Below are 14,758 nucleotides of genomic sequence, written 5' to 3' on the forward strand. Positions count from 1 at the left end.
AGGACATGAAGGGGCAGTGCCTTAGCAAATGGTTGTTAAAATAGAATACAAGAAAATTGATCTTTTCTTAAAAACAGAAAATGCTAAAAGTATTTTTTCTTACTACAGAACTGATTTATTAAAAAAAAACCACACATGCAGGATATTGACTGAACTTCAGCTTTAAGTGATGTATTATTAGTCTCATCAAATACTATGGGTGCATTTTACTCAAATGAATATTGAATTTTAATCTACGCTAGGATTTTCTTAAGCTTCAAGTTGCAATTCTCTTTGGCACCAAAGTGAACCAAGAACAGTGACATTTTGGTGGTGGATGTTCTTCAGAAAGAAAAAAATTAAGTTGTGACCACTAAGGATTTGTATATTTTCTAGTTTTGCTTTCCAAACTTGGTCATCTGAAGCGTATGAGTTTTGCAACATTTCGCGCTTCCCTTCTGTGTGATGTCACTTGGGTTAGGGCCAACCTTTCTCTTGTTTGTGCGTGACCGTAAAGACACATGCATATATAAAATGTTATCACACAAGGGTCGGAGACATGAATTGATAGTCCCTGGTGATTTGAAACGATTACCTATAATTTTTGGGGGGGAAGCACTGAAAGTAAAATCATTTTAAGGATTGTATTGTATTGTATGTCTTTATTTATATAGCGCCATTAGTGTACATAGCGCTTCACAGTAGTAATACATGTGGTAATCAAATAAATAACAGATAATATAAATAACAGATCATGGGAATAAGTGCTTTAGACATAAAAGTAAAATTTCGGAAGAGGAGTCCCTGCCCCGAGGAGCTTACAGTCTAATTGGTAGGTAGGGAGAACGTACAGAGACAGTAGGAGGGAGTTCTGGTAAGTGCGTCTGCAGGGGGCCAAGCATTATGTATCGTGTTTAGAATATCCACAGTGCTATTCATATGCTTCTTTAAGCAAGTGTGTCTTAAGGTGGGTCTTAAAGGTGGATAGAGAGAGTGCTAGTCGGGTACTGAGGGGAAGGGCATTCCAGAGGTGTGGGGCAGTCAGTGAAAAAGGTTTAAGGCGGGAGAGGGCTTTAGATACAAAGGGGGTAGAAAGAAGACATCCTTGAGAAGAACGCAAGAGTCTGGATGGTGCATACCGAGAAATTAGGGATGAGATGTAAGGAGGGGCAGAAGAGTGAAAAGCTTTAAAAGTGAGGAGAAGAATGGAGTGTGAGATGCGGATGATTAGAATGATGTAAATAAGCTAATTGTATTGGTAAGTTGTGTGTTTTGGAGTTAAATTGAGCGTTATGCATCTTTTATTGTCCGTGTTTGTCATTTGATCAGGTTTTTCTCAGTTTGTGCATGTGGGTGTTGTTTGAATGGAGCAATGGGAATTCCATGCATTTCAATGTGGCTGCCCCAGTGATGCATTTCCTCTTGCCCAATTGTTTTGTTTGTTTTAATAAATGCAGTGGTTCCTTGCTTTTAAAGTAATGTAATTATTTAAACTGCCGATCGATTCATTTTCCCATGATCGATCGTCGAAGATCCTACTTCCCAGGGCACGCAATATGGCGGCCTATTTCAAAAGAGGAGGTGGTGCGGCTTCCTAAATAGTTGCTATAGAAACACAAGGAAGCTTAATACATTAAAACTCATTAAAAACGACATCAAGAGTGGTGGGAAATGCAGTAAGTATTATCTACACAACCTGTTTGTTTTTTTTGTGTGTGTATATATATATGTATATATATGTATATGTATATGTAAATAAAACTGTATATATATATAAACACATTGGATTTTTAATGAAATGCTGATTGATAGATGAATTTGTAAAAGTTATTTTGTGAATTTATCAGGTTTTTTTTGTAACCCTATCAACTTTTTTTACATTTAATATGGTTGGTAATGGAGGGAATCTTTTTATTTTTCAATGATTACCTGAGCTAATTTAATCCCTTTAGAGTTGTACGTCCTTGTGACGCAACTTGTATGTGATGCCTTCTCGGTCCTTTTCTACTAAAGATGGCAATGGAGCGCTCACAGTGATCTGAATGGGAGCGGAGGACGCTTCCCTTTTGTTGATGTCGCACAAATAACGTTGCAGTTGTGATGGCTCAGGAGCGATCACATGATCGGTATTGTTGGGGGGGCGGTAGCCGCAAAAGTGGCTGTACCCTCCAGCAGTGAAGGGATTAAGGGCCAGATCAACAGAGCTTCGTTAAAGCAGGGCTCATAACATCACATTACCTAGAACAGCAATGGGTGTTATGTACCCTGAGATTAACGGTATATCCAAGAAGCTAATTATGTGCAAAAACAACTGCTGTTTATCTCATTAGCATAGGCTTAACGCCCCGTTAAATTGACACATTACTGTGTTAGCTTCCAATAACCCGGCACTATGTCTTGCCTAAAGGTGGTGAGGAAGGAGAGGGTCATTCTATTTTACTAGAGTACCTAGTGACTTGTATACCTTCTCAAACTATATACTTTATACAATATGTGGAGAGATACCTGGGAAATATACTGATTAGTATATTTCTCAGGTGTATCTCTCCTTTTCTTTTTCTCCCGTTTAAACCCATATTTCGGGGTCTGGAGGGGAGCAGTTGTGACTTAACGTAAAGTTATATCCCTGTGTTCACCTTAACGGATATTTGTGGATATGCCTAGTTAAAGGGGAACCCCTCTTTTGTACCTTATCACCAATATCTGTTATAGATAACGCAATGCTCTTTCCAGACCAAAGAGTACTTAATGTTATTGGGCTTTGCAAAATGCATGTTAAGGCATAACGTGACGTTAAGTCACTTAAAGGAGCAGACCAAGCGGCGTTTTTTTGGTGATTTTTTTTCCTTTAACATAGTATTGAAGCAGGGGCTCTCTGCAGCTGAAACCCATTAATTTCAGCACTGAGGACCCCCTGATTCCAGAGATACAGACGTCCAAAGGAGGTGCCAGTATCTACTGCAAGTTTAAAGCTCCTGCGTCACATGGGCCAATAGGAAGCTGCACCAGATGGCGTCACGGCTTCCTATTGGCCCGCAGGATGTGGGAGCATTGAAAAGCCAACATTACATGATCCCTGCTAGCCAAGCGGCTACTGGCACCCCGTATGGAGGGAAGTATCTCCGGAAGCAGGAGTCCCCCGAGCTGAAATGAATGGGGTTCAGCTCCGGAGACTTCAGCTTCAATCCTAAGGGAAACAAATAATAAATTTCAACAAAAAAATAAATAAATCGCCTGCTTGGATTGCCTCTTTATAGGAGCTTTGTGGATCTGGCTCAGAGTTTAATTCATCCATTGTGATAGCAGCATTTTCCCTTTAGTGTGTCTGCATAGACCTTGTCTTAGAGGTTTCCTAAAATTAGAGAATCTAGAGGAAATTACCATTATGAAGGGAAATAATCATAGAAAAAGGTGTAATCACTAAAGAAATGGAGAAGATATCAATTTTCCCTCCTCTCTTGAGGTGTGGCCTGTGCCTCCTTTTGCCCAGTAAGGAGCAGGCATGTGATCTGGCATTCTGTTTTTGAATGTCTGCACCTGTGTACATTCTCCTCCTTTGAGGATACGACCATTGCTCTAAACCAATGGTTTCAGATGTCATGTGGATTCTGTGGTAGATCTCCAGAGGTTGTTCCCTGACAAAAAGTTGGTAATGTTGGACTCTTCAATACAAAATAATTGAATTATGGCCATAATATTTTTAATTATATTAGAATTATTTTATGTATTACATACTGTATGCTGTTAGTTGATTGCTGCTGCAGTAATTGTATTTTAACGTACATAGAAGTGGGCTTTTTTATTTTTTACATATGTAGCCCCTCCTTTGGGAACCACCATGTAATGTAAGGGGTTAACTATGGATGACTGTGCTTAAAGCTGCAGACCAAGCAATATCTTACATGTGTTTGTTTTTTGTTTTTTTAAATAAATCAGTTTTGTACTATGAGAAAATACTTGTAGCATTTAAAAAAAAAATGTTTTAAATACATTTTTAGTGTTTCTAATGTAGGAAGCATTTACAAAGTGACAGTCCTGCCCCGCCCTCTCTCTAGCAGTGCACCAATCTAGTAACTGCCCAGTCGATCATATTTCAGGACTACATTGCCCACAATGCTGTGCAAGAACTGAATGAAATAACCCGGAGCAAATGATCGATTACAGGAGAACGGATCGATCTGCATCTTAGCTAATCACTTGTCGGTGTGCAGATTGTACTGATGCACATATTGAATGGGGGGGAGAGGGGGATATATATATTTATATAATGGAAATATAACTGTATGCTCATTTGCATGTCTTAGGCAGGTCTGCAACCCTGCCTTTCCCCATTATCACCCATCACACAGCACTTTAAGCCTATAGGGGAACCATGTTGAATGGTTTTGAACTAAAAGGTGGCACTGTGTGCTCATTTGCATGTTATTTCCCAGAACCCCCTGCTGCAGTGGAAGTGCTGGGTGATAATGGGGAAAGGCGGGGGTTGCAGATCTGTCTAAGGCCACGCTTATAGTGCCGGCGATGCGACGTCGCCCGAAAACAAATGCATTGCCGTCGCCGCCGTGTGCGCTTATAGTAAGCGCGACGGAGCGACGTCGCCATCACGGAAACTGGTAGCCGGCAATATTTGATTTTTCAAGGGCTGTCGCGTCATGAGACGGCCGTAGAACCAATCAAATGCCGGAAACCCACGACAACGACGCCCAGCGAAAGATAACATACATAGAAATATAGTCCTCTTTGGCGCTTGGATCCTGGTGGATGGTATCGTTATTCTCCGATAAACATATATGGAGAGAAAAACAACAAACATTACATATAATGCCTAAAACTGTAATTCTTTAAACACGTTTATTTATATTTCTATATATTGAAACACCTACAAGGGGATTTACCTTCCCCTGAGATGTGTTCACAGAGATTTTATAAGGGTGAGTATAAGGTGAACTGTGAGAGTATGGTGATATTTAATCTCCAGATATCTCTATACTAATACACCAATCAGTGCTTGTTGACACAGTGGACTTGCACCATAAATGAGTGGAATAGATTGAAGAGAGACTTAACTTATAGCACATTAATAGCTTCAGCGATGCTACAGTAGATGAACTGATCTTGTCTCATAATCCATATGTAAAAAAGAAAGTAATAGCAACCATAGTGCAATAATGTTTACATGTTCTTTACTAAACACTTATAAAAGCAATTGGAAATGCACTCACACTTTCAAAGTTAAAATCGCGCAGTGTGACCCTATAGGCTGTCACTGGCCCCTTTATCCTGGCTCTTTAGAAGATCAATACCGTCGGCTTGAGGCTTGCTCGTCCACCCTGCTTGGAGATTTCCACGCATCCCACGTGTGTAGTTTGCTTCTGCAGTCGTCTGGTTATGGCTTCACACTGGTACCCGCACATACCCTGGGATACCTCCTAGGTTCATAGGTTCAGTAGCAAATTTGGACAAGGGCTTCTCCCCGAGATCTTTCTCTCCTATCCGGTTTAGGATCAACACCGCGCATGCGTAACTGCCCTACGCATTTCTCAAACACCTGTTTGCTTCATCAGGAACTCAGGGGAGAATACCCTTCTTTTTATAGTCCGTGCAGATGGCATGCAATTCAAAAAGTTCAAACAGTTCATAGCTTGAGACACTATTCTTATGTACGCATAACAACATATGTAAATAAATCTCCCAAAACTCAGAAGAATATACATATATTATAAACAATTAATTAATTGCTATAAATGTAATGGAGAAGGATATCTGGGATACACTAAAGATGATATATTAATCTATTATGTGTAAAGTACTCATTACGATGCATGATAAAGTCCCACTCAAGGTTAGGACATGCATTAGATGTAAATAATGACCGTAATATATTATATACACATCATCATGAATCAGACACATCAAATAGCTAATACAGTATTTATACTTCATATAGGGATCAGTTGTTTGGCTATACAATATTATATATGCTAAATATGTATAGCTCATGAAAAATAGAGGTAGTGAGGTCAGCTGTTTGGTTATGCAACAATATACCTGCTAAATGTGCATAACTCATAAAGAATAATAAAAGAAATGAGGTCTAACAATCACTCCCTCAGAAAAGACCCCAGGTCAAACATATCGGCTACTTATGTTTGCCTGGTTTTAATGATGCCTGAGCAAAGCTAACAATTTACAGACTGGTAAACAGTTTTCAAAAAAAGACGCGAGATAAATATTGTAAAAAACTTTACAAAGCATCTGTTTTCTTTTAAAATAGAAAACATTCAACTTATTAAACACGCCGCTGTCCTTTGGTTGGACTGCCCCTTTAAAGCTGCAGTTCAGTCTTTTTTTTTTTTTACTTCAATAGTTTTATGTGTGCAATCTCTAATTACCTAAAGAACTGTATAGCTGCAGGTCAATTCGTTCTCCATGTATTGATAGGCGAAATTTGGTGACATAATTAGTGAAGGGATCTGTTTATATTCTGCTTGTCTGTCAGTTGAAGCTCATGAATATTCATGAGCATTCCTGCGCTGACATGTGCTAGAGGGAGGGCAGGGCTGACAAAGGGGTGTGCCAGGGCTTGTGACAGGACATGAAGGGGCAGTGCCTTAGCAAATGGCTGTTAAAATAGAATACAAGAAAATTGGTCTTTCAAAGTTGTTTTTTTAAAAACAGAAAATGCTAAAAGTATTTTTTCTTACTATAGAACTGATTTATTAAAAAAAAAAACACATGCAGGATATTGACTGAACTGCAGCTTTAAGAGACAGAAAACCACTGCTTGCTTTGTTACGTTTCTGAAAGGAAACGCCAGCCATCTTTTTCATGCAAAAAAAATCGAATTGTAATCAGAAATATTTACAAACCTACAAAAGTGCAACATAATTAAAAGAAATAATAAATGCATCATGCGGGTGGCACCCTGAGGACACTTATGATGTACGTTGTACATCAGAGTTTTGCTCATTTTTCTACAGGATATCCACTATCAGAGTGCAAATTTTACTGAAGGGAGAGGGGATAGGGGGGCGTCCTTTTCAGTTTACCACACCGGAAGCTGTGCGATCATGTGATCGCTGGTGCCCGAGGGCCAAGGACCTCCCAATACTGAAAGGCTTGATATATACAGTACATTGTCACCATGGCCACCATTGAACTTTCAGCAGTTTCTCTTTTTCCCAGGATTTTGGTTTTGTGTTCGTCCTCATTAACGGAAGAAACATTTATTTTCTAGTTCAACTGGTTAGTTAGTGCTCCATTTTTTAAAGTGCTTTGTAGAAAGTTATAGCTACGTAATAGCAAGAATGTATAATGTTAAAGAATATGCAGCAACTACTGTATATTTTCCCAGGATCCGGAGCACAGGCAGTTTTTATGTAGCTTTATATAACTGAGCAGACCATTTTAACGTTCCAGTTAATGCTTTTATTCCTTTCAAGCTTATAATGCAGCCAGACATTTAGCATTGATGGAACTAAAAGCCTGTCTGCTGTCTAACCCTACATTTTCTATACAATGAATAAACCATGCTATAAAGACTGTAGCACGCCTGAGGGTTTACGTTCATCTCTGCTCTTGTCAATGTGCATGAAGACCTATTAACAATGAAGATATATGTAATCCCTCTACTTTTAGCTCTGACTTACAACTGTAGCTGAGGCTAGGGCCTGAGTCCTTGTCTATAACTCACGTGGCTTACGGTCAGACGACAGGAAAAACACAGACATAGTACGATTGATATAACTAGTTTACTATTCTAGCTGACTCTGATCCTCGGATGAGGATCACCACACCTGTATACAGGTTAATATACAATTCCCAAATACCGTTGCACGGATGTGCCTCAGTGTCAGTGGTGTAGTAGGCACCCGATCCTGGCTATTTCGGCTTGTGATGGTGTCGGCACACTATGAGAGCTCATGGTATGCCAAACCTGTTGCAGGCCTGTTCTTCAAAAAGGGTACTTCGGTACCACTGTATTTTATAGCTGTTGGGGGTCCCCTCCAGTGGCGCTTGATTTCTCACTTACAACAGAAACTGTAGATCTCAGCTCTTGTTGCCATGCGTACTTGTGCGTTCTCTGCAGACCTTGAACGAACCTGGTAGCACTCAGGCCCGCGCAGATCTAAACCAACATGGCCACCCTCCCCCCCTCTTTAAGGCTCCTGTCCCTCACAGCCCCTCCTCTTCCACAGATGTTATTATTGGCCGCTCATGTCCATCACAGTCACATGTCCAGAGCACAGTGAAGAGGAACCTGCCAGGGGGCAGTGTGTGTGTGTCTGTGTGTGTCTGTGTGTTCATCACGCAGGGTGTTAAATCTGTAATGGAATTGTAAGTAGTAAATTGAGTTAAAGGAGTAGGGTAGCTATACCGTTCAAAATGTTGTACACATTATGTAAAGCTAAGCGCACAAAACAATTATTCCTGTCTGAAAAGATTATGATGAAATAAGGTAACATAATGAAGATGTAAAAAGGGAAAAATAAAAACGTAAGAATGCGAGGAAAAAAATGGTGATTTGTTAGTATCACACACAAAAGCTGTACATATGTAGGCCTGCATGTCCATAGAAAGCTCCAAGTGAGTATCTATGAAAACTCCCATCACATTTTATTTACCTATAGTCTACTATATATTTTGGAAAGTTGTTTGTCTCTTTGCTATGCATTTGGACACTTTAAACCAGGCCTGCACAACATACGTGCCGCATGCAGCCTGCCGGGACACCCTGTGCGGCCCGCAACGGCTCCCTCCACCCCCCCTCCCCACTTCACCCCCCCTCCCCACTTCACCCCCCCACCCTTTCCCTGGTAGGGAAGGAAGGAGCGCGCTCCAATATGAGTGCGCTCCAGCAGTGTGTGACAGCGCGCTCCCCCTAGGGTTGCCAGGTGTCCGGTTTTCACTCGGACAGGCCAGTAATTCCGAAGCCTATCCAGTATAAAATCAGAGGTAATACCGGACACATAGGTATTACCATTTTGCGGAGAGGGCGGCGCGAGGACAGGCAGTGCTAAGACTGCAGGCGGGGGCGGTAGGAGCACTCGTGAGTCTGTGCAGCCTGTCCCTGATTGGAGGAGCGGAGAGCCAATCAGAGGACAGCGGGGCCGGAGCCCACACCCCGGCGGCCCAGAGTAGTGTATCCTTCCTGGCATTAAGGTAAGGACACAGATTGGGGGAAGGGGGGAGCCAGGGTGAGATGGTGACAGGATGGGGGGCCCAGGGTAAGATGGTGACAGGATGGGGGGGACAGGGTGAGAGGGATGGGGGGGACACGGTGAGAGGGATGGGGGGGGACAGGGTGAGAGGGATGGGGGGGGCAGGGTGAGAGGGATGGGGGGGGCAGGGTGAGAGGGATGGGGGGGACAGGGTGAGAGGGATGGGGGGGGCAGGGTGAGAGGGATGGGGGGGACAGGGTGAGAGGGATGGGGGGGACTGGGTGAGGGATATGGGTGAGAGGGATGGGGGGGACAGGGTGAGAGGGATGGGGGGGACAGGGTGAGAAGGTGATAATGGGAGAGGGGGATGAGATGGTGATAATGGGAGAGGGGGGATGAGATGGTGATGGGGCCAGTCTGGGGAGATGAGATCATGATGATGGGGGATATTTTATATGTATTGTGGAGGTGGGGCTATATTTGATATGTATTGGGGAGGTGGGGGTGTATTTTATATGTATTGGGGAGGTGGGGGTGTATTTTAAATGTATTGGGGAGGTGGGGGTGTATTTTAAATGTATTGGGGAGGTGGGGGTGTATTTTATATGTATTGGGGAGGTGGGGGTATATTTTATATGTATTGGGGAGGTGGGGGTATATTTTATATGTATTGGGGAGGTGGGGGTGTATTTTATATGTATTGGGGATGTGGGGGTGTACTTTATATGTATTGGGGAGGTGGGGGTGTATTTTATATGTATTGGGGAGGTGGGAGTATATTTTACCGCTCTAGTAGTGTAGCGCGACCCGGAACTTCTGGGGTCTGCTGCTAGAGCGCGCATCCCTCGCGCTTCTCCCTGCCGCCATCTCTGTTGCCTCCGCCGCCGCCGCCACCTCTGCTTCTGCTGCTGCTGCTGCCGCCGCCATCAGGTAACATGGGGGGGGGGGGGTAGTTCATCCATGAGGGGTTGGGGGGGGGGCTGCTGAAAGGGGCTGGGGGGCTGCTGAAATGGGTTGGGGGGGGGGGGCTGCTGAAATGGGTTGGGGGGGGCTGCTGAAATGGGCTGGGGGGGGCTGCTGAAATGGGCTGGGGGGGGGGCTGCTGAAATGGGCTGGGGGGGGCTGCTGAAATGGGTTGTGGGGAGAGAGATGTGAGGTGCAGGGGGGAGAGAGATGTGAAGTGCAGGGGGGAGAGAGATGTGAGGTGCAGGGGGGGGGGAAGATGTGAGGTGCAGGGGGTGGGATGTGTGTGGTGTGCAGGGGGGTATTATGTGTATGGGTGAGGGGGAGAGATGGGGGTATGAGAGATCGATGGGGAGTCTCGCAAAGGTTGATGATGAGGGTTTTTGGGGGAGATATGAGGATGGTGATGAACGGTGCTGGGGTAGATATATGATGATGATTTTACCCGTGTGGCCCCAAACTTTTTTCCTTGGAGCAGTTCGGCCCTTCTCACTGTACAAGTTGTGCAGGCCTGCTTTAAACTATCGTAACTAACTTTTGCATGATGGTTCCTAAGATCAAAGAGCGGGTTTTTGTCTGTTTGAATACAATTAGATGCCCTTTTGAATCCTAGATGACAAACTGAATCGTTCAAAACTGCGCTGATTGTAATCAAAATTCATCAGCATTGTATTGTGTGCGCATATAGGTTTCATTGTCTTGGAGCTATTGCTCTGACAGACAGACGCACACACAGGCTCTTTTATTACCATACATATATACATGTATACAGAGACACACCATACACACAGACAGATACACAAACATATATATTTAATTGAACTGAATTTAGAAAATCCATGTTTTGCACATGGTCAACTTTGGTGAACTTGAAAAAAATTGTGTTTTTGCGCCCGATGGAAAAACCAAAAATATAGTTTACCCAATTGCATTAGAATAAAAATACAAAATACACAAAATTTCATTTAGAAACTAAAAAAATTAATTATCCATTTATAAATCACAGTATTTATTTTGGTTTCTTAGAATTCTCGAGCAACTTTCAGCTAGTATATTACAAAAGACATTTAGTAAAAGGCTGAAGGAGCTGCTCGGTAAAGACACTGAAAACAATGACACTGAGATTTGAACCAGACTCTTCTACGTCAAAATCAGTGTCTGCTCCTTCTACCCTGTATGTGGAGGAAGTCACTTTATCTCCCAGTGCCTCAGGCACCAAAATTAGATTGTAAGCTCTATGGGGCAGTGGCTCTTTATGCCTGCAAAGATTCTATGTACTCTGCCAGCACTATGTAAGAAAAAAATATATACTGCCTTATGTCCCGAGACTAACTTTATTAAAAAGATAATATATAAAAGACCCTGTGTTTAAGTCTTCACATTTGTCAACGGCCTGGCGTAGAACGACACGTTTGGAATACGGGGGGTTATTCTCCAGAGCTTAATCTGTTCTTAAATGTCTAAATCTGGAAGTAGGAGTCAAGCCGGCTGAACTATCTCAAACTTGTTTTGACAACTACTTCTGCAGAAAGAGAAGATCAGTAAAACTGTATCCTATTCAAATACAGCCAAAGATCATTTAAAATACGTAGAGAAACTTCATGTTGATCCATTCACGTCAAATTGAGGAAATTACTTGCTTTCTGTATACAGGTCCCTGTGGCAGCAAAGGGGTTAATCGGCTGGGTACAGTTCATTCCTAACATGCAACATTGTAATATACCAAAATATTTGGTCAATTTATCTCTTACGCCTACAGGTGCCCAGGACGTATTCACTACTCCACGGGGTCTGGCACTCCAGGGGCCCCATGACTTAGTGCTGGAGTGACCAACTGCAGTCCTCAAGGGCCACCAACAGGTCAGGTGTCAAGGATAGCTCTGTTTCAGCACAGGTGTTTCAGTCATTGAGTGAGCCACCTGTGCTGAAGCAGGGATATCCTTGAAATATGACTTGTTGGTGGTCCTTGAGGACTGGAGTTGGCCACCCCTGACTTAGTGGCTTCATCATGGCTTTTTTTGTGCTCGTTTTCCAGGGGAGATTGCGTTCTTATGGAGTCCGAACGCGATCTGATACGAAGGTAATTGGAAGAAAACTCCTCTTCTGTATCCAAGTTAAGTGACGCTGCGATCACGTATTTGAGATTTGACGGAGGGGCTTTGGCACTCTGCTGCAGCGTCCCTCTGTCAATCAAAGGGTTAAGGTGTAGTAACCCCTCTAATTTGCCTCAGACTTACATCTACTGCTGAGGCGGGGGCCTGTCCCCCCTTCAATATACATTACCCCCACACATGGCCGTATGTCAGACAAAGGGAGGCAGACTACAGTAATGTTTATAACACAAGGTTGTTTATAATGGAATTATTGCTATGAACCAATATAATAAGGATCCTCAAACGTGAGGATCATTCAGGACATACACTATGCAATTAGATCGAAACACTTCGCACAATACACTGTGCAGGTGTTTACTTGTGTCTCTCCCGTGATCACCCGATCCTGCATGTAAGGGCCTATGTGCACTGTTGGAGCTCTTAGGCTGCGGCCAGGCAGGGAAGGGGCACGCTCATGCGCTGCGCCCTGCTCGGCCGGCTAGGCGCGTACTCGCCTGGGGGCGCGATGACGTAGCAGGTTCGCCCTCATTGGGCGAACCGCTCACGTGACACGCTTGCGAGCGGCAAATTCAAATTTGCTTGCTCTAAGCGCTGAGCGGGCGCAGGCGCTTGCTCACGCTGGCCACACACATTGCTGCAATGTGTTTCATTGCGGCCAGCGTGAGCGCCCGCTCAGCACCACCCTGGACGAGGCCTTAGATTGTGTATGAATGTAGCAGGCCTGTATTTCGCAAATACTTCAGCACCGTTTTACTTTGGCTGGCAATGAGGATCCCCCCTGTCACTACGCATGCCTGCTGCTGTCAGATGGATGCTCTGCTGGGCTCTACTCCATTTAACCAGTGTCCGCTAATTCTGGTGGATCGCTGGCTGGACCCCTGATGGACCCTGAGGTCCCTCAGGGTGCTGCAACTTTTCCCCTGCTATGTCAGAGCCTCCTAGGGATTTTCTCCCGTGGCCCGCCTCTCCAGAGTTCTAGCTCATTGGCTGAGGCTCTGTCCATAACAAGTTATATCCTCCTGCACCAGAAGTGGCTCCCTCATGCAGCAAAGCAAGCTGGGAGTTGTAGTTTCCTATTGCAGCACACACGAGAGGAGGCAGGTAGGGGGCAGTGTATGTGTGTCAGCACATGCATTTACAAGAGGGTTACAGAGGCTTAATAAAGCCCCCACGCCCACCCCCTCCACAACGAGTGCGCCGCCAACCCCCTTCCCCCCCCCCCCCCCCAACGAGTGCACCACCAACACCCACGATCACAGGTCCTGTGCCCTGGCTCCCCCGAAATCTCCTCGGCCAGGAGATCCGTCTGCTGTGTCCCTGAAGGGGGGTGTGTGGCTCCAGGCCTGCGCAGAAGGCACCAGCAGCAGGACACGGAGACCACACACACACACACGACTGACTGACACACACACCCTGACACACGGAATTCACAGTTGCTATAACTATAGAAGTGCAAATAGCTAAAACACACGTTCTAAGTCAAACTTCTTTGCGTTTTGGCACTGAAATAGTGTTTTGATTTTTAATTTAAAAACATCACCATCACAAACACAATTTCTGTGACAAAACAGTGATAAAAGACAAAGAAGTTTCACTTAAAGTGCGTGTGCTCAGGACACACACACTTTATTTATAACTTTTTAACATAGCATTGCAACAGGGGGTCTCCGGAGCTCAACCCCATTAATTTCAGCTCCAGGGACCCCCGCTGCTTCCAGAAATAGTTACCTCTAAAGAGGGTGCAGGTATCTCTGCAAAGTTTAATGGTCACGCGACCTATAGGAAGCCAAACCCGATGCCATCATGGCTTCCTATTGGCCAGCATGAGCTTTGAAATGTCACCATTGCGTGAGCCCTGCTAACTGAGGGGAGCGGCGCCCGGCACCTACCAAAGAGGCAAGTATCTCAGGAAGCAGGGTGTCCCCGTAGCTGAAGTGAATGGGGTTCTGCTCCAGCTGTTCAAAAATAAAACAAAGGCCAGCTGCTTAGATTGCCACTTTAAATTAAAAATGAAAGCAATATCTATTTTGAATTTAGCATATACGTGTAAACAGACACTTCTTCTCTCTTGTATTTTAGGAGCTGCAGGGGACCCTCTCGAGAGATTTCTCTGAAGCAACTCACCTAACAGAAAACATCCCTGCATACCTTCCCAAGAAAGCTTCAAGCAGGTATATTAAATGCCACAGACCCTTGTCACATCCAATCTTTAATAATACCTGCCATTACTTCCCTATAGCCACATTATTAACCTGTAGGATACTGCTTCGTCAGTTGTGGCTTCTGTGTTTGTGTTCAGCAGTCAGTGGGTTAACAGAGCAGACAGTGTATGTCATAAGCTGTAAATATCGGTGAGATCCAGGAATGGGTTTTGTCCTTTTGAAAAGATGCGTTTGTGAGGCAGTTTAGTTACGTCGGCTCGCAGGGGCGAAGAGGAGAGGCTGATACACAAGTGAGATGCCCTTTTAGAACAAAATAGGTATGTTCCTCTACCCCAAGGGTGGCCAACTCCAGTCTTCAAGGGCCACCAACAAGTCATGT

At 44.1% G+C, this 14,758-nt stretch overlaps 1 protein-coding gene across 4 annotated transcripts in view; it reads left to right on the forward strand.

Moving 5' to 3' along the window:
- Window positions 1–14,758, forward strand: part of SKA1 (spindle and kinetochore associated complex subunit 1) — a 45,695-nt gene that overhangs the window by 5,519 nt on the left and 25,418 nt on the right. For all 4 annotated transcript variants that reach the window (XM_075586258.1, XM_075586267.1, XM_075586248.1 and 1 more), the window contains exon 4: window positions 14,297–14,388. In XM_075586258.1, coding sequence (XP_075442373.1) covers window positions 14,297–14,388 — 92 coding nt within the window. The remainder of the gene's footprint in view (window positions 1–14,296; window positions 14,389–14,758) is intronic.

The sequence above is a fragment of the Ascaphus truei genome, chromosome 1 (assembly GCF_040206685.1).
Source record: "Ascaphus truei isolate aAscTru1 chromosome 1, aAscTru1.hap1, whole genome shotgun sequence".
NCBI lineage: Eukaryota > Metazoa > Chordata > Amphibia > Anura > Ascaphidae > Ascaphus > Ascaphus truei.